Source organism: Glycine max, chromosome 20, assembly GCF_000004515.6.
Source record: "Glycine max cultivar Williams 82 chromosome 20, Glycine_max_v4.0, whole genome shotgun sequence".
Lineage (NCBI taxonomy): Eukaryota > Viridiplantae > Streptophyta > Magnoliopsida > Fabales > Fabaceae > Glycine > Glycine max.
The window spans coordinates 39170746-39190523 of NC_038256.2; the positions used below are offsets into that span (position 1 = coordinate 39170746).

The 19778-nt window shown below is 33.3% G+C and overlaps 3 protein-coding genes across 3 annotated transcripts; all 3 read left to right on the forward strand.

The window, feature by feature from the left end:
- Positions 1 to 1845: 1845 nt before the first annotated feature.
- Positions 1846 to 3897, forward strand: LOC100815397 (PTI1-like tyrosine-protein kinase At3g15890). The gene is made up of 4 exons (XM_014772392.3): positions 1846 to 2121; positions 2232 to 2385; positions 2530 to 2792; positions 3176 to 3897. The coding sequence occupies exons 1-4, from the start codon at positions 2066 to 2068 to the stop codon at positions 3720 to 3722; spliced, it is 1020 nt and encodes a 339-aa protein (XP_014627878.1). The 5' UTR covers positions 1846 to 2065; the 3' UTR covers positions 3723 to 3897.
- An 11977-nt stretch (positions 3898 to 15874) lies between these two features.
- On the forward strand, positions 15875 to 17320 carry LOC100777262 (probable carboxylesterase 120). The gene has a single exon (XM_003556031.5). It carries the CDS (start codon positions 16199 to 16201, stop codon positions 17210 to 17212), a length of 1014 nt encoding a protein of 337 aa, XP_003556079.1. The 5' UTR covers positions 15875 to 16198; the 3' UTR covers positions 17213 to 17320.
- A 121-nt stretch (positions 17321 to 17441) lies between these two features.
- On the forward strand, positions 17442 to 19432 carry LOC102669640 (uncharacterized). The gene is made up of 3 exons (XM_006606844.1): positions 17442 to 17500; positions 17642 to 17729; positions 17822 to 19432. The coding sequence occupies exons 1-3, from the start codon at positions 17442 to 17444 to the stop codon at positions 19430 to 19432; spliced, it is 1758 nt and encodes a 585-aa protein (XP_006606907.1).
- Positions 19433 to 19778: the final 346 nt, after the last annotated feature.

The following is a 19778-nucleotide window of genomic DNA, read 5'->3' on the forward strand; positions in this document are numbered from 1 at the left end:
AAAACATATGACGTACTAATTTTATATTGTAGTCGTCATAAAGTGACATATTACTTACCTTGATTGGCCAATAATAATTAGGATGACAACAAATAGGATATGGACATAAGAAAGCAAGCAAAATTGAGGAAAAGGCACATACGCAAGAAGTCTGTAGGTAAAAGTATTGAGTACGTCAACAAATTAAATTCTAATTAATCACGACAGAAAGAATCAAAAGATGATAGGAAGAGATAAAATATGAGAAAGTAGTAATATATTTAGAAATTGATTTCAAACAAATTATTTTAATGATATTATAATTATTAATTATATTTATATCTCCTTTATCTTCAAACATCACTTATTATTTTGATAATGGCTGGAAAAATAGACTAATAATGTAATGCCGGTCATTACCAGAATGGTGTGTAAAAAAGAAAGGAAAGTATATAAATATAAAAAATAGATCATTATGCATTTTCTTTTATTTATTTAATTTAATTGAAATATATTATTATTAAGGTAAAGATTTTCGCAAAAAAATAGTATATTTATAGAATAGTTTATCTGTTAGTCACGATAATTATTTTGTTATAATTTCTTTACCAATACAAATTAAATGGCATGTAGTACTTTCTGTGTTAATTTAAATCATTTCTTAAACAAATCATGTGATGCAATGCTTATTATAATGATAATGTAAATTGACATAATAAAGTTCAAAAAATAAACTAAGATGACAACAACGACCATATTTTACAAACTAATTCTATTAGTAATCTTATTTTATAAAAGAAAAATTGTATCGCTGACATCAAAACGCCTCATTGGACCCCTGTTCTCATAGAACTTGTCCCAAAAGCATAAGTAATTACCCATGACGATTCTTTTTTAATTCCATAATAATAATAATATGAACGATATGCTGATAATTGTCTTTGATTAAGACATTTTGTCAACTTGCTAGAAGCCGAATGTTTTACAGGCTCCATTAGCTTTGTATGCACTCCTCTATGCCCAGTTTTAAATTGTTCTATTAGAAAAAAAGAGAAGCTATGATTGCGTGCGTCACTATTAGAATATATAACGTTTAAGATTATTGTTAAATATTAAGGAATATAATTAATTAAATTTTTAAAAAATATTAGGTAATTTCTTAATATATTTTTTTATTTTTTAATTAATAATTTATTTATTCTTTCTACACTATTCACATTAAGTATTTATTAAGGATATTTTTGAAAAAAAAGTATTTAATGTAACATTAATTTTGTAAAATGACATATATTTTGAAATAAATTTTTTTCTCTAAGCATATATTCTGGAACGGAGAAAGTATATAGAAGCAATTAAATTTTGGTCAAAAAAGTAATTGAATAAAGAGTATACATAAATTTTATGTAAAGATTGGGTTTTAAAAAATATTCGGCGAGTGTGATTTCAACCACAACGTAAGGTTTTTGGCATGTTTATAATCGCAACGCAACCAAAATTGTGGTTATATATCAGCTGCATTTGTTTGCAACTTCTTGCAATACCATAAAACGTGATAAAACTGCAACTTCGACTGCAATTTGAAATCTCGTAAAAAAAGTTATAAAAAAAGAGTTAAGAAGAAAAGGTTTCTGAAGTAAGATAATAGAGATAAAAACAAATAGTTGTACAGAAAAAAGCAAGTAAAAATTTACTGTGAGAATAATATAACTCTTGAATAAAACGCTTAAGAATGTTTATTCCGACAGGAATATTTAATTTATAAAAGTGTGACATTTTCAATGGAAAATGTTGCTTGACAAAAGCTTGTAAACACTACCATACGCCCATTTGAGGCATATAATACTCACTGAATTGGCTTGTGTTCAAAGTCCTTGACTTCCAAGGCAGAGCCCTTTGTCGTCATCGTTGAGCCTTAATAGTTCTTAATTCTTATATTGTTTCTTTGCATTTGCCGATATATTTTTGGTCCTTTCTTGCAAATCCATTTTTTCTCGTCTTCCCACTTCCCTCGAAAATTTCTTATACTTATTCATCTATTTTCCAGTAGGGAATTCATATTCTGAATACCATAATCTTCAAGAAAGAAATGCAGTTTAAATGTTTCAGTTGTTTTCTTTGTGAAAAAGAGCAATCAGAAATACAGTATGCTTTCATCAGCTTCATTCATTTCATGTCCACAAATTTGTGATGATAAGTGTTACAAATATGTACATATTGGCTCGAGTTTCCTTATTCTTTTTTACTTTTTGTAGGAATGCCAACAACAAGAAAAATAGGGACTATCCATGGGAAATATACACCTTGAAGGAGTTGCTTCGTGCAACAAACAATTTTCATCAAGATAACAAGATAGGAGAGGGTGGATTTGGAAGTGTTTATTGGGGTCGAACAAGTAAAGGCATCGAGGCAATTATATACATATAAAATATTTGTTTTCCTTAATATTTTGATCATTTAATTTGTTTCTGATAAACTTAATTTAAGCTAAGAGACATCTTTCCTATGCACAAAAAACTTGCAGGGCTAATATATATTGAATGGAACTTGCAGATAGCAGTGAAGCGCTTGAAGACTATGACAGCAAAGGCAGAGATGGAGTTTGCAGTTGAAGTGGAAGTATTAGGAAGAGTGAGGCATAAGAATTTGTTAGGCTTGCGTGGATTCTATGCTGGAGGCGATGAAAGGTTGATTGTCTATGATTACATGCCTAATCACAGCTTGCTCACCCATTTGCATGGTCAACTTGCCACGGATTGTTTGCTAGATTGGCCTAGAAGAATGACCATAGCAATTGGAGCTGCAGAAGGCTTAGGGTATGTGCTCCTTTTACCTCTCATTAATTTACATCTATATATCTTTCCATGCTAGCATATGGTTATCAAATCAGATTAACCAACATCATATATTGAAATTTGAATATAATTTGTTGATCAATCCAATACCTTCTTATTAAAATTGTTCATTCATATATCATTTAAGATTGAGATTAATGTTTATGTGCTGTAGTCAACCAATCAAAAATCATGTAGATATGACTTTTCAAGTAGTTATTGTAAAAATCAAAAAAATTATTATGGGTGACAATTTCTAATTGGCTAACCATGCAAAAGCTTTTACATGTGTGTTTGTGTGTTAGTGTTATATTCAACTTATTAAACTTTGTCATCTATAAATGAGGTGTTTCTGTTTGGTTAAGGTATTTGCACCATGAAGCAAATCCTCACATCATTCATAGAGACATAAAGGCAAGCAATGTTCTCTTAGGCACTGAATTTGAAGCCAAGGTTGCTGATTTTGGTTTTGCTAAGTTGATACCAGAGGGTGTAAGCCATCTCACAACAAGGGTTAAAGGCACCCTTGGATATTTGGCGCCAGAGTATGCTATGTGGGGGAAGGTTTCTGGGAGCTGTGATGTTTACAGTTTTGGGATTTTGCTTTTGGAGATTTTGAGTGCTAAGAAACCAATTGAGAAACTCCCTGGCGGAGTGAAAAGGGACATAGTTCAATGGGTCACACCACATGTCCAAAAGGGTAACTTCCTTCATATTGCTGATCCAAAGTTGAAGGGGCATTTTGATTTAGAGCAATTGAAATCTGTGGTCATGATAGCTATGAGGTGCACAGATAATAGCCCAGAGAAGAGGCCTAGCATGGCAGAGGTGGTGGAGTGGCTCAAGGGTGGCATGGGGAGAAGAAAAAAAGAGATTCCATATTTGAGTTACAAGACTGGAGATGACAAATAAGAAGAAAACTAAGGAGAGATTAGAACAACGCAGTCCAAGTTCAAGATACCAAGTGATCATGATAAACTTAAACTAAGATAAATCCCTAACGTGTAAGTGAAATTTATAAGAGTGGTGATATGTCGATAAATTTACACATTATATTCCTTTTTCTATCACATCATATTATTTATTATATTTACATTTATTTCTCTTTTACTCTTTATATCTTAAATAAAGATAAATGTTTATCAATCTTTTTTTTATAGTGTTACATCTTTATATTTTTTTTTTTTTATCTTTGTGAGATTCTTAGACATACATTAGGAAACCCTAATTATCTTTAATTTAATATATTATTTTTAGTTTATATATCTTGCAATACTTTGTATAACATTAACATTACTTTGTCTAATTTGTAGATATATATTTTTTATCGGAAAAAAAAAGAGAGAGATGTATATCTACCTAATTTAAAGGTTTCAATTTGGACTGATTATTATATCCAAATTATTTTTGGACAATTGGAATTAATTTGGACATAATAGATAGTTAATATGATTTTTTTTATGAATTAGGACAAAATAGCTATCTTTTTTTTGTCAATTTTTATTTCAACTCTATGCAAGTCCTTATTATACACACAACACTTGAAGGCCATAATCTTATACAATGAACATTGTAGTTCATTCCATGAATTTAAAAGGAACAAACTTATTTCCAAAAATTAAATTCTGAAAAGTATGCAACTTTTTTTTAATAATTTTGGAATTTAATGTCTAGAATCATGAAACTAACCACTTATATAAAGGTATTGTTGAAACAACTTGACAAAAAAAAAAAACTTGTTCAATAAAGGGAGATTCAAGTTGTACCCAAACACTTTTGGAATTTAATTTTTTTAGAGGGCACAAAAATACTATACTTCCAAAATGCTTATTTCGTAAAACATTCAAAATCATTATAGAAGAGATATTCCAAACACCTTATGGAAAGGTGTAGTTCTTCTAGAACACTTATTTTCTAATCAAAATACCATATTTTGGGAATGCTTATTCCGTAATATGTTCAAAATTATTATGGAACATACGATCCGGAATAAACAATGAGGGGTATTTTAGGAATCACACATAAGTTTTGAATGAGAAGGGGTGTGGGATGAGTTTTGTGTGTTTGGCCTTTTGTGTTTGGGCCGCTTTTACCCTCTGTTTTAGCAATAAAAAAATAGTAAACTTCGGGCTAATTGCATTGGTATAAGTAAAAGGGATTATTGTTGGGGCACCCAGTACTTGAAGAAAAAAAAATTGAAATATCCTTGATCCGTAGGTCTTTTAAGTTGATCCGTAAAAGGTTTACAGATCAATTTGATCTGTAAGCCTTTTTTATGGATCAACTTGATCCGTAGAAATCTTATGGATCAACTTGATCTGTCTTGATCTGTAAAAGGCTTACAGATCAACTTGATCTGTACGATTTACGGACCATCTTCACATACATCCATTACAAATACGAAGAAAACATAGGGTCATTTTTGACATTTTTAAGAAATACTGGGTGCACCTAGCAACACCCTAAGTAAAAATGAGCCGTGTCCATCTTTATTTTTTGAAGTATCCAAAAAGGAAAAGTGATTTTCCATTAGTCATTCTCATAACAATACTATGTTTGTTGTTGTCAAGAATTTAATTTTTCAATGGAAAACAGGAATGCATATATATATGTTTAATTTTGTTTTTTATGAAATTTTTTTGTATATTCTCAAAATTATTTGGTCATTACAATAATATTATGTTTGCTGTTGTCAAGAATTAATATAACGTTTAATTTTATTTTTTTAACAAAGAAAAATCGCTGCGTGAAATTAAGGCTAAATTGGAACCAGATAATCCTATCAACTACTCGCTAAAAGTAGCCATAAAATAAATGAGGAGTCCCAGCCATAGCATAACTTAAGCCAGCCCAACGATTCCTACTTGCCATAGTTACTTGTCTGGTTACAATTGTACACCAATCCTTAATGTAGAAATCATCACATTTCACTAAGATTATTACTTGCCCCGTAGCTGCGAGCTAGTTGCTGTAATTTTAGACCCCAACAGACCATTCTCAGTTTGAGGCTTCCACGCCATACTATACTAATTTCTCACGTTCCCAACATTTGCATGTTCCTTTTACCTCCTCCTATCTGTTGTAAACTCATCATCCGTGGTGGGCCCGAGTCTATGTACCCCGCGAAGCACTGGATAATCCCCAGCTCAAGCTACCCCTCCTTGTTTATTTCCACGGTGGCCCCCAATCATCCGTGATTTCTGCCTTAAAACGGCGAAATCCACCCAATCCCTCGTCGTTTCAGTCAACTACCGCCTCGCGCCAATGGACCGGCTACCGGCGGCGTACGAGGACGCCATGGATGCATTGCACTGGATCAAAACCACCAACGAGGACTTCTTTACTTCGCACGTTGACTATTCCCGATGCTTTCTGATGGGAGAGCGCGGGTGAAAATATTGCCTACAACGCGGGTCTACGTGCGGCTACAGAGGGCTGATATTGGTTCAGCCGTTTTTCGGTGGGACCAAGAGGACCCCATCGGAGGTGAGCTAGGCTGGCCAACGATCTGGCTTTGCCTCTGATCTCGAGTATTCGAATCCAACGGTTCATGGTGGGTCACCGGTTATGGATGGAGGGGTGTGATGGGGACCTACTGGTGAACCGTCGGGTGGGGTTCGAGAAATTTCTGGAGGAGAAGGGTGTGCATGTGGAGGGGCACTTCTTCCGTGGAGGCTATCATGGGGTCTTTCTCAGTGACCCTTCCATGGAAAACAATTTGTACCATCTCTTCATTCAAATCCAAAAATGAATGGTTCATAAACAGAGATTAAGTAAATAAAATAAATCCTCAAACCACTAGTCCACTAATCATATACCATGTGATGTAAATGTTACGTGGTTTATGAAATAAATAAATAATTAATATATGTGGTTTAGATTTATATTAGTTGCTTTTAGATGTTTTCCATGATCAAATTTTATTAGCAATATTTAGAGCAGAGAAAGATCTCTCCTTGAAGTTTTATATATGCAATTGTGTTATACAATTATGTTATTCAACTCAAATAAAATTATCTCTAATAAAAATACATATAATTTAAATAATACAAAAAGTAAAGAATGAGCTACTTATTCAAAAGAATTAATTTCTATTGACTATGAAACATATTTTTATCTTCTCAATTAATCAAAAATTATAATAAATATAATTTTTCAGATATTTTTTTTTATAAAAATCAATAAATTTATTATATATATAATAATAATTTCTAAATTATAATTAAATAACAATATAAAATAAGTGAATACATAAAATATTTATTCTATTAATTAACAAAGGTCAAGTAACAAAACAATCAAATTTTGTCATCATATTATCGTTTCGATTCGTTTAGGGGAAGGAAAGCTCTTGCTAGGGTTTATTTTTGTTGATCAGCTGAATCTGTTATTATGTTTTATTTTGTCTCCAAGAGTATAAGACCATAACAAATTAGAAAAAAAAAAAAAACTTACATATATTTTCAGTTTTTCAAATTTGAGACATTTTTTGTTGTGGTTCCATAATTAAAAATTTGTTTCTTTTAGTTAGTCTCTCAAATTTGCATAATGCTAAAAGTAAATTTTATTCTCTTTTAATTCCTTTTAAATTAATTGACAAAATATGATCTGTTTGATTCATTCAACAATTTTGAATTGTTGACTAGTACTGCATAAATGGCTAGCTGTAAATGTCAAACTGCAAGGCAGTCCAAATTCAGCGAGGAAATGGATTTTGTGTAGTAAAAAATTCACGCAATCAGTGCTTTGTAAATGTTGGATAAATATTGATTAGCTCTATCTCAAATGTATGTTCTAAATGCAATTCATTGAGATAAAATAAGTCATTTGATCTTCATGCAACAATTCTGAATTGCAGACTGTGAATACGCGTTAATATCTACCACAGGCCATCCAAATCGGTGGATAATTGTAGGGTTTGCAATTTGCATTCAAGTCTCAATGAGATCCAGTGACGATGGAGGCACAGTGGCTAGTGAGACAGTGCTAGTAAGCAACTGTGTGCAACTTTGAGCCGTGGGTTTGGAGTTTGACGGGTGCAAATTTAGTGCACAATTTTTTAAGGCAAAGGTGGTGACAGCTTAACAATACATGCATGTGGTTGATAGCTAGCTACATTATTAGATCAATTTGGAATTGGTGACCATAACTATTGGTGGTGTTGATTGTTATAGGTCTTTAATGCGATAGATTTTGTAGTGGCTCAAACGTAGGGTTTGCAAATGAAGTTCAGTGAGATGAATCCTTGATGAGTTTGCAATAGTAATGGGTTATGGTAATTAAGAGCTGGGGATTGTATGGTGATTGATTGGTTGCAAGTTGAATGTAGAAATGGATTAGAAGTTGAGTGAAAGTTGATAAACGTACATTCCAAAATGAGGTATATGATGAGATGAAATAAGGAGAGATATAAAAATTAGAGAGAGAAAAATGATAATATGATAAATGATATGATGAAAAAGAAAAATAGAGATAAAAAGAAAATAAAATAGAAAAAATAAAAACTAAGTTAAAAAGAAGAGAAAGTAACATATGTTATATTTAATATATTGAGAAAAAAGATAAAATAAATAAAATTAAGAAGGATATAAGTAACATGTTATTTCTGTAAAAAAAATGCTATAAATATTTTAATTATAGTATTTTTAAAAATGGTATTTCTTAGCTTCTTAATTATATTTTATTCATCTTTTGTACTTAAAATATTTATTAATTTTTTTAATTTCTTCCATTCATAAGGTAAGTTTTAATTATTTTTATCTTTTTTATATAATATAGAGTTTTATTATTTTTACCCTTTTATTACATAAGATATTGATAATCATAGATATAATAGATTTATTTTGTTTGATCTTTTGTTATTTTTTTGGATATTTATTATCTTAAAATATTAAATTTAACCATTATACTATTTATAATATTTATTTTATTATTTTACCATTGTGTTTTAATAAAATCAAAAATATCTCAAAATAATTTTTTATCAAAAAAATAAAATTGAAATATATCAGAAATAAAAGAAATGAAAGATAGATGAAAAACAGTTTTAAGATTCATTCATTAAAGTATTACAAAATTGATTTATTTATACAAAGACAGAAAACAACTAACTTGAGTAACCAACTAACTTACTCAACTTCTAGTAACTAATTAACTATCATAACCAATTAACTGCTCAAATAACTTTTAGTAACCAACTAACTACTCAAATAACTTCTTGTAACTAATTGCAATTACTTAATCGTGATACCTCAAGTTGGCGAATAGATGTTAATCATTCCCAACTTGGCAATGAATTTACCAAAAATCGGGCCTAGAAGTACTCTTGTAAAAACATCTACAACTTGGTGTTGGCTCTTGACATACTTTGGACTGAACATATTCTCGGATGAAATGATGATCAATGTCAATGTGCTTGGATCGTTCATGATGAGCAGGGTTTGAAGCAAGACTTATAGCAGATTTATTATCACAAAATAGCATCACAGAGGGCACATCAACTTCAAAGTAAAGAAGTAACTTGTTTAACCAAACAATTTCACTAGTAACACAAGACAAGGCATGCTATTCGGCTTCAGTGGATGATTTTGAAACAGTGGATTGTTTCTTAGAACGTCAAGAAAGAAGGTTGTTTCCCATAAAGATACAAAAGTCAGAAATGGATCTTCTAGTATCAACACAGCTGGTCCAATCAACATCAGCAAAGGCAGTGGGGGTGAGAGAGTTCTGAGCAGGGAAAAACAAATCTTGTCCAAGAGAAAATTTGATATATTGCAAAAGATGATGAACAACATGTAGGTGATCAAGAACTCTAGGGGCTTTCATATATTGACTTGAGTGATTCACAGCAAAGGTGATATCAGGTCGTGAGATGATCAAATAAAGCAATTTACCAATTAATCTTTTGTACATTGATGGATCAGGGAATAAGTCTCCATCATGAAGATTGAGTAAATTACTCAAATAACTTCTTGTAACTAACTGCAACTGCTTAATCGTGATAAAATAGAGTAAATTACATACACCTCTCTTAAGGTCTAAAGAAATTACTTATGTATTTTCTCCTTTTTTAAAACCTACACAAATCTTTCTTAGCTTTAAGAAAATTATACACATGTACCTTTTATTTTTAAAATGTATTTAGATTTAATGTTAATATTGTTGATATGGAATTGGTTAAGTTGATTTTGTGTGTTGGATCATTGATGGCTTGGTTCGAATAATTTCATTTGATTTTCAAAACGTATAATTTTTCATTTGACTTCGGGGTTTGTTGGAATAGGGTGGATTTAATGATTTCATTGCTCATTGTTGCGTTTATTTGGCTTATAGGTTTACTAGTATTACAATTTCATTGAGTTTTCTACAATTTGATTTTTTTTATCAAAATCATTTGATACTTAAAGGATAAAGAAATGGACATTTTTTATAAGAATGCTCATTAAATGTTATGTGCAACACACATGACTTATTATAGTCAAATGTTTTGGATAATATTTAGGAAAATTTGTATAAATTTTTAAAATTAAGAGAAGATGTGTGTAATTTTTTTAAATCTCGAGAAATTTTTTTTGTAAATTTTAAAAAAGAAGAAAGAATATGTGCAATTTTAAAATCTCATATGAGATATGTGTAATTTATTGAATTAAAATTTATAATTTCATATACAAATGATCATATAAATACCCATTTAAATATATGTTATTTTATATGTATTAGTTACTTTAAATGATAATTTTATCAAAGATTTATACTTCAACATTTATAGTAGCATTAGAATACTTGTATATATATAAAAGGGTATTAAATCATAACTATTGTTTTATCCTGAGCCTATAAATTTTCATGGTAGCGACCCTGCTCTCTAAAATTTAAATTCAATATTTTTAATCCTTGTCATGATATATTATCTGTGAATGTGTTTGTTTGTCTAGTCAAGGTCATTGTAAATATTACCTAATACAATATATATGTAGTGTCATGTCAGTGAAATAAGTGACTCAATTTTTTTTTTACCTCTAAACATTATTATATATTATTTATCTGTTCTAGAATGAATGTTAATAATTAAAAATATAGTTTTAATTTTTTGAAGGTTGAAAAGTAAAGAAATATTTTTACAACAACCAAAAAAATATTAAATTCAAATTTGAGAAATAAAGCCAAAGAGAAAATATTTTAAGAACTAAAATTAAATTTTCGCTGATTTTACCTGAGGTGAAAACATTTTTTTTGTTGGGTGGTAACAGCAAAGACACAATAGTAAAAATAAACTCTACTTGTCCGCAATGTATGGAAGCTAACTAACTTCCCTCTCACATCTGCCGTATGAAAAAGCGTCAAAGAGGTAAGGGTTCCACTTTTTCCAATGAAAAATGTTGGATGAACGCCTACAATATTAATCAACACCGGAAGACTCCGTGGAGGCGCTGCACTGGACCAAATCCTCTAACGACCCTTGGTTGCGCCACGCCCGCTCTTATCTCATGGGAGAGAGCGCCGGGGGGAATATTTCCTACACCGCGGGTCTACCTGCAGCCGCGGAGGTTGATGAGATCAAACCACTCAAAATAAAAGGTTGATATTGATTCAACCGTTTTTCGATGGGAACAAGAGGACTCCATCAGAGATAAGGAATCTTTGATTGCCTATTGGCGTTGACCGTGATTAGGAGTATTCGAATCCAACGATCAAGGGTGGTGGACCGTGAGACTGCCCCAGCACAAGGGTTTGCACGTGGTTGGACTATTTTATGACATCATCCTGGATACCCCTTCTATGTCTGTCAAACTCTTCATTGATTTATCTTTTTGCGTTATTTGGATCGTGTTCACGTGATTTTATGTTCTATGCATCTAATACACAAGTAATAAAACAAATTAAATTATTTCTATCACTGTTGTAAAAAGTAATAAACAGGTAGTGAAGCCCCTTTCACTGTTGAAAGCAACGTGGAGAGAAAACTTAAGTTGAAAAATTGGTTCAAAAAAGGTCACTACTTACTCTAGATTCTTTTAACTAATTTATATATTTTAAAAAATTAATTAATTTAATTAATTATATTAAATTTGTTGGTTATTTATATTATTATTCTAAAATTAATATTTTTATCTCTTTATTCAATTAATTATTTTTTATTAATATTTGGAGAGATATATAAAAAAATAATTAATATATTTAAAAATTAGAAAAAAAAATTAAATAAAATCTTATAATCAACAATAAAGAAGAGAGTAATGATAAAAAATTACTTGGAGAGGGGTCGAGAGGACCAAACAAACTATTTAATTAATGGTCATTCAATTTCAAGTGGAGGATAATTTTATAATTTTTGTGCTTGGACTGTAATTATGATGATATGATGTGATGTTAAGTGGTTAGTAAAATAAATAAATAAATAATTTAGGTGGCTTAGACTTTGACTTGTATTAATCAGATTTGTTTCTCTCTCAATATCTTCCTCTTCAAAATTCTTGTCCGCAATGTTTGGAGTAGAGAATGAGCCAGCGTTAATCAAAAGAGGTTAATTTCTATATGATATATAGTGGAACAGATATTTATCTTATTAATAAAAAATGTAATAATTTAATTTTAAAGATGATTTTATATATATATATATATATATATATATATATATATATATATATATATATATCAATTTATGTTCCTACAGTCAGATTATGCTTTAGTGGAAGGAGATCTACTTGAAGATTTGAAATGTATTTTACCTCCCTAGATAAAATGTTAAGGTACATATAAGAATACGTTGCACCTAACAGATCTGATATTTTCTGAAGAATTATCATATCTCGAAATCTCATAATGCAGCAGGTGTGGGGTTAGGATTGTATCACGCGCATAGCGAGTGCCAGACCGGTGGCGTGAGGGACTCGGTCGGAGACCAAAGATGTCGTGGAAAAGAGTTTCAGTTGACCGATAGAGTCGAAGGGGTAGAAATTCTAATTATCAAATATATAAACTATTGTTTCTATTTAAAAAGTTAAGTAATTAACAATCAAATTTTATCATTATGGTTATCGCTATTTCTTTTCAATTCGTTTTGGAGAAGAAAAGTTCTGCACAAATTAAAATTGAATAGTCCAGTCTTGAGTGAATTTGTGATTGTAATAATTAGTCTATTATCTAGTGGAATTATTAATAAAACTTCATATTATGAGCTTTTAAACGTGTGGATATAAAAAACATTCAATAACTAAAATCTAGTCTACTCTTTGGTGAATTTGTGATATTAGATAAGTCTATTCTCCAGCGATATTATTAGTTCCTCTCACTATTTCGGTTCAATAAAACTTCAAATATGGTGGAAAAAAAATCAATAACTAAAATCTAATTTTCCATCTAATTTGAAACTAAACCATACGATATTGTAATAGTAATCGGTAATCATATCTTTTTTTCTCAAAAGTATATTAACTCTATTTTGTCAGCAAGGCTATTTGTTATAAATTGTCATAATATTTCTTTTGTTAACCATTCAATTCATTAAAAAAAAAAAAAGATCTGACTAATTTGAAATTCTATCGACAGATAAATAAAATCTGATATAAAATTATCTCTATGAGTAATCAAACTCAAATAATATCCGAAAGATTCAATCTTAATTTTAACACATTAATTATTTTTCAATTAGTTAATAAATGCATATAATATATATGAAATAACACAAATTACTGAGCTGGATCAATATATATTTTTTAAATAAATTTTAATTAAAAAATTAAAATGGCATTTGACGGAAAAAAAAGTCTTTGTTTATCTTTTTACCAAAATTGTTTCGTAAATTTTCTTGTTTTTCAGAGAATGAAAACACTCTTCTTATTCTTCACACATTCTCAATATTTTTTTTTTTTATTTTCACTCACACAGTCACACTAGTACCTCAACTCTCAAACTCTTATATCAATGTACTAACAAAAATAAAATCACACATGTCGACTTCATTGAAAACTTAATCGTTAAGGAGACCCACAGGTGGACCAAGAGACAAAGAGAGAATTGGTGAGACTGTGAGAGAAAAAGGTGTACACCTGATTGGACAATTTTATGGAGGGGTCGACATCACATTTTTGTGTCGACTCTTCAATGTCTATCAAAGTCTTTGATTTAATTAAAGCTCTTCATTAATGAGTTTGTTATTTAGATAATTGTCGGGTTATTTGTAACACTGGCTACATTTAGTATTATTGATTGTTCACACAAATTAATGAGTTATTTTAATTTGTTTTGTTGTTATTTGCATGGCTTTCAAAAAAAATTTAGAACATCACTAATTTCATTATTACTTTATATTAAGCATGTTTAATTGTAAAATTCTTAAGTGACAAGTTATTGAAAAGTAGATATATTTTATTGGTATATGTAATATTAATTTATTTATTTAAATTATCATCAACTACATAATCTCGTACCTATACAACTTCTAAATCCTTTTCATTTAGATATGTATTTGATTTGTTCATGTATCCCTCCTTTTGGAAGGCCTGCTAGGACTTGCTTTGTCATGCTACATTTCTTATGCACTAGTGATCACTTTGCTCCCTCACTAGCATCCAGTATGTTACATTATTCACTTATTTAGATCATATTCTTGTGATTTTATGTTGTACCTGTTTCGTAAAATGCTTCATCGTAATGGAGGCGGCCTAATTCAAAACACTCAAGTGAAGCGTATTACTTAACTTGTCTTCCTAGGTCAGAGACGAGATTATTTATCATCGTTTAACAACACATATTCTCCCGATATTTACAGTTCAGGGCATTTATGGCGTATCAAACCTTCCATCATATCCAGGAAATCTCGATATGTGATTGCGTTTGTGCTAACTTTATGGTGCGTTTGACCCTATGGAGATGGTTGGGTCGAATACCAATTTGATAGGACTAGATATCAATTTAAAAAGCCAATAACAGGGACTGAGTTTCATAGGATTGAAACAAAATCCGAAGGGTGCGCAACCCTCTTAACCTCAAGCATAATGCGTGTAGAGACTAGGTTACAAGGATTAGACTGCGATCTAATCCAAAAAGTACACAACCTTCTAGTCGCAAGCACAATGTGTGTAGAGACTAAGTTACAAGGATTAGAACATAATCCAATTTGGAGAGTATACAACCCTCCAACCTTAAGCACAATGTGCATAAAAGCTAAGTTAGAAGGATCGGAATCTGAACCAATGTGGAGGATACACAATCCTTCAATCCCAAACATGATGTGTATAGAGACTAAATTATAAAGATCATAACACAATTCGATTCGAAGGGTACATAGTCATTCAATCTTAAACATAATGTGCGTAAAGACTAATTTAAATAAAAATACTTGTATATTATCATGTAATTAAAGATTGTCATATGAATAATAAATTTATTGATTTTTTATAATAATTATTTTAAAAATTATTTTAACGATGATTTTGTGATTTATTAATAGTATAAAATTTTGATATACTAACAGTACATGATAATTAAACTATATTTTCAATATTGTAAATCAACAGATAATTAAAAAAAACGGTAAAAAAAATATAATTTAAGCAACAATTTTATAAGGAAAGAAAAATAATTATATTAATGACACAATTTCAGAGTAACGTTAGCGCCACAAGCCATTGATCCACTCCCGTAAAAAAAATATCAAATTAATGTTAATTTGATTAAATTGAGGCCAAACAAAAGTGTTTCATAACTCAGTTTAATTTAACCGCGTAAATTGTGTTCTAACACTAAACTTTTCCATCATGAAATACAGAAAACAAGTCAACAATATCTATTTTCTAGGACAATTTATATTCAAATTTTCACACCTGCATAAAAAAAATAATCAATTTTCACACAATACATTGTTAAAAGACAACGGCATAGTTGCCTCCAATGACCACTGTTTTTCTATCCTTCTCTGGTCTCACTCACTAGTCACTACTCGTTAGGCTACCCCACTAAATTTAATCACACACTCCTTTGCCAAGATTTTGTCACTTAGCTACTTGCTAGCTGTTCTCAATTGTCTTAAAGCAAGAACCACACCCACACACCAAAACCAAACCATTCTTTACTCCCTCCGAGGGTATCTGCAGACAGAAACTTCAATATTTATCTAACTCATGAGTCATCATATTCTGAAGTTTTTGAAATCTCGTACCGGTCTTAAAAATAATTCAAAACCTTTTTTTTTCTTCATACAAAGCATATGAAACGGGATGGAGAGGACAACCAATACTGTGATGATATAATAGTTTTTTTCTTAAAAAAAGAGAGTAAAAAATAAGACAAGAAAAGATAGTATTTATAAATAACTAAAGTTCTCTTGATATATTATATATAGCTATATATCAGTTCCAGGCATCATTTAACAGACTTTTCAATTAGCCATGTCACTAAAGTCAGTTACTGTATTGACTACATATCTCATCTATGCATCCATAGTTGCTAAGTCAGCTATGGATCCCTACAAGGCCCTCAACATCATCCTGAACCCAAACGGAACCCTCACACGCTTAAGCATTCCTCCACAAAGCCCTCCCTCACCGGATCCCACTCTCCCCACAGCGGTTCTCTCCAAAGATCTCACCATCAACCAATCCAAGCACACCTGGGCCCGGATCTACCTACCCCACAAAGCACTCGATTATTCCCCCAACACCAACTCCAAACTACCCCTCATCGTGTTCTACCACGGTGGTGGCTTTCTCTTCTACAGCGCCAACTCCACTTACTTCCACGACTTCTGCGTCAGGATGGCCAACGACACTCAATCCGTCGTCGTTTCAGTCGACTACCGCCTCGCCCCGGAGCACCGACTCCCCGCGGCCTACGAAGACTCCGTGGAGGCGCTGCACTGGATCAAATCCTCCAACGACCCCTGGCTACGTCACGCGGATTACTCCCGTTGTTATCTCATGGGAGAGAGCGCCGGGGGCAATATCGCCTACACCGCGGGTCTACGTGCAGCCGCGGAGGTTGATCAGATCAAACCACTCAAAATAAAAGGGTTGATATTGATTCAACCGTTTTTCGGTGGGACCAAGAGGACTCCGTCAGAGGTAAGGCTTGCCGAGGATCAGACTCTACCTTTGCCTATCACTGATCTGATGTGGAATCTTTCATTGCCGGTTGGCGTTGACCGTGACTACGAGTATTCCAATCCAACGATCAAGGGTGGTGCTAAGATTTTAGATCGGATTAAGGCTCTTGGGTGGAAGGTTGCAGTGTTTGGGGTTGAAGGGGACCCACTGGTGGACCGTGAAAGAGAATTGGTGGGACTGCTACAGCACAAGGGTGTGCAAGTGGTTGGACTATTTTACCAAGGGGGTCGACATGGCATTTTCGTGGGTGACCCTTCTATGTCTGTTAAAGTCTTTGATCTACTCAAAACTCTTCATTGATGAGTTAGTTATTTTGTGTTATTTGGATCATGTTCACGTGATTTTATGTTCCATGCATCTAATGTCGTTCTGGTACTCAAAGTAATAAAACAAATTAAATTGTCCGAAGTTTTTTTGTTTGATTATTATTTGAGAGTGTTCAGCGGAAACCTAAGTATATTCCTTCCTGTCATATGATCCAAGAAGACCAAGACTGAAAAAACTGTGTGATTTAGTATGTGTAAACCATATGGGTCTCACTACAGGTCCATCCTTCATCACCACCACCATCATGTCAATGGACCACCAGTATGTGTAAACTGGACTACGTGGACAATTACATTCAATAGGTGCTGAGCAATAATGACAAGTCAAATTGGATGTTCCTCGCTTTGACGGTCACTATCCATTGGGATGGATCTTCAAAATTTCTCAATTTTTTTATTACAGGGAACGCCGGAAGAAGACCGTATCACAGTCGCCTCCTTCTACCTTGATGGAGTTGCGCTCAGCTGGTTCCAATGGATGTTTAGGAACGGTTTCATCACGTCTTGGCCAGCTCTACTCTAGGCAATCGAGACTCGTTTCGCCCCTTCATTCTATAATGACCCCTGTGGCGCATTATTCAAGTTGATACAACGCGGTTCCGTCACGGAGTTTGAAAGATTAACGAATCGCATCGTAGGTCTCTCCCCACCTGTGTTGCTGAGTTGTTTCATCTCCGATCTCAACCCAAAGATTCGTCGAGAAGTACAAGCATTACAACCTACGTCATTACCTCACGCTACGGCTCTTGCTCGACTCCAAGAAGATAAGCTCAACGATCGTCAGAAATACTCTCGTTCCTCTTTTCCTTCTCCAGAACCACGAGCCTCAGCACCCCTTAACCAAAGCCAGACACCTCGACTTAAGACTCCATTTATTCAGCGTACCCAGGAGGATATGGCCTATAGGTGTGAGAAAGGCCTGTGTTACAACTGCGATGAGAAATGGAACTCATCTCATCGTTGTAAGGGTCGAGTCTTGTTCTTCATTGCCGACTTTGAGGACCCTTTTTTCCCGGAACCCAGCTCACTAGAAAAACCACCTTCCCCAACTGTCGAACCTACTCAATCCTTTGACCCCTCCTCACTGCACCCTCACATCAGCTTACACGCCATGGCTGGCGTCCCTGCTACTGATACATTCCGCCTCTACGGAGTTGTCAATCATGCTCGTGTCACCATTTTGGTAGACAGTGATAGTACTCACAACTTCGTACAACCACGAGTTGTGAAGTTCTTCAATTTATTAATGGAGGATATGATGCTCCTTCGAGTGCAGATGGGTAATGGCTCTGTTCTGGATTGCCGACAGCTCTGCTCCTCCACAACTTTGCTCATTCAGAATCATTCTTTCACGGTAACATTGTGTGTCTTACCGTTAAGTGGCGTCGACATCGTATTAGGGGTAGAATGGCTACGCACTTTGGGCCTAATCATTACTGATTACTCCTCCTTCACCATGCAATTCACCCACCTTGGTCAGCCTATTACCCTTCGCACTGATGTTCAATCAAATATTGAGCCAGCTTTGGCCCACCAGGTAAAACGCATGATCCACACCCATTCGACATCAACACTTTTCCATTTGTCTCTCTTACCCGTTAGCCAGCCCGAACCATCCATAGACCCGGTCCACCTCATTTCCGCCATTAACAAGCTTTTGCTGAAATTTAGCTCATTATTTCACCAACCCACGACCCTACCCCTACCTTGCCAACACGACCATCACATCAATCTTATTCCCTCAGCTAACCCCGTTAACGTTAGGCCTTACAGGTATCCTCATTTTCAGAAAATCAAAATTGAGAAACAGGTAATGGCTCTGCTTGACTCCAGCCTTATTCAACCAAGCCGTAGTCCTTTCTCTTCTCTGGTGTTATTGGTGAAAAAGAAAGATGGGATGTGGCGAATGTGTGTCAACTATAGGGCGCTTAACTCCATCACGGTAAGGGATCGTTTTCTGCTTCCAACTATCGAAGAGCTCATTGATGAATTAGGTCGTGCTTTGTGGTTTTCTAAGCTTGACTTACGTCAGGGCTTCCATCAGATTTTAATGGTGGATAAGGACGTTCCTAAAGCAGTTTTTCGAACCCACCATGGCCATTACGAGTATTTGGTCATGCCTTTTGGCCTTTGCAACACATCGTTAACATTTCAGGCAACCATGAACGCCGTCCTCAACCCTTTTTTGCGATAATTCGTAGTAGTCTTCTTTGATGATATACTCATATACAGTGAATCTCTTGCAGATCACCTTCACCACTTAGAGTGTGTTTTTAACTCCTTATCGCAAGCCCAGTATTACCTCAAACTCTCTAAGTGTTTGTTCGGCCAACGTCAACTTGATTATTTGGGCCACGTCGTCTCCGGTGAGGGCATACAACCTAACCCTTCTAAGGTACAGGCCAATCGTTGACTGGCCCACACCTCAATCTCCGAAGGACCTTCGAGCTTTTCTCGGCCTCATAGGATTCTATCAGAAATTCGTTAAGGGTTACGCAACTATCGTGGCACCATTGACAAGGTTACTTTGTAAAGATGAT

Coding starts and splice junctions, on each gene's coding strand:
- LOC100815397 (XM_014772392.3), top strand. CDS start 2,066: ATGCAGTTTAAATGTTTCAGTTGTTTTCTTTGTGAAAAAGAGCAATCA. Junction 2,122..2,231: donor AAAGAGCAATCAGAAATACA/GTATGCTTTCAT, acceptor TACTTTTTGTAG/GAATGCCAACAACAAGAAAA. Junction 2,793..3,175: donor GGAGCTGCAGAAGGCTTAGG/GTATGTGCTCCT, acceptor TGTTTGGTTAAG/GTATTTGCACCATGAAGCAA.
- LOC100777262 (XM_003556031.5), top strand. CDS start 16,199: ATGTCACTAAAGTCAGTTACTGTATTGACTACATATCTCATCTATGCA.
- LOC102669640 (XM_006606844.1), top strand. CDS start 17,442: ATGGGTCTCACTACAGGTCCATCCTTCATCACCACCACCATCATGTCA. Junction 17,501..17,641: donor ATCATGTCAATGGACCACCA/GTATGTGTAAAC, acceptor TTTTTATTACAG/GGAACGCCGGAAGAAGACCG. Junction 17,730..17,821: donor CCAATGGATGTTTAGGAACG/GTTTCATCACGT, acceptor GCATTATTCAAG/TTGATACAACGCGGTTCCGT.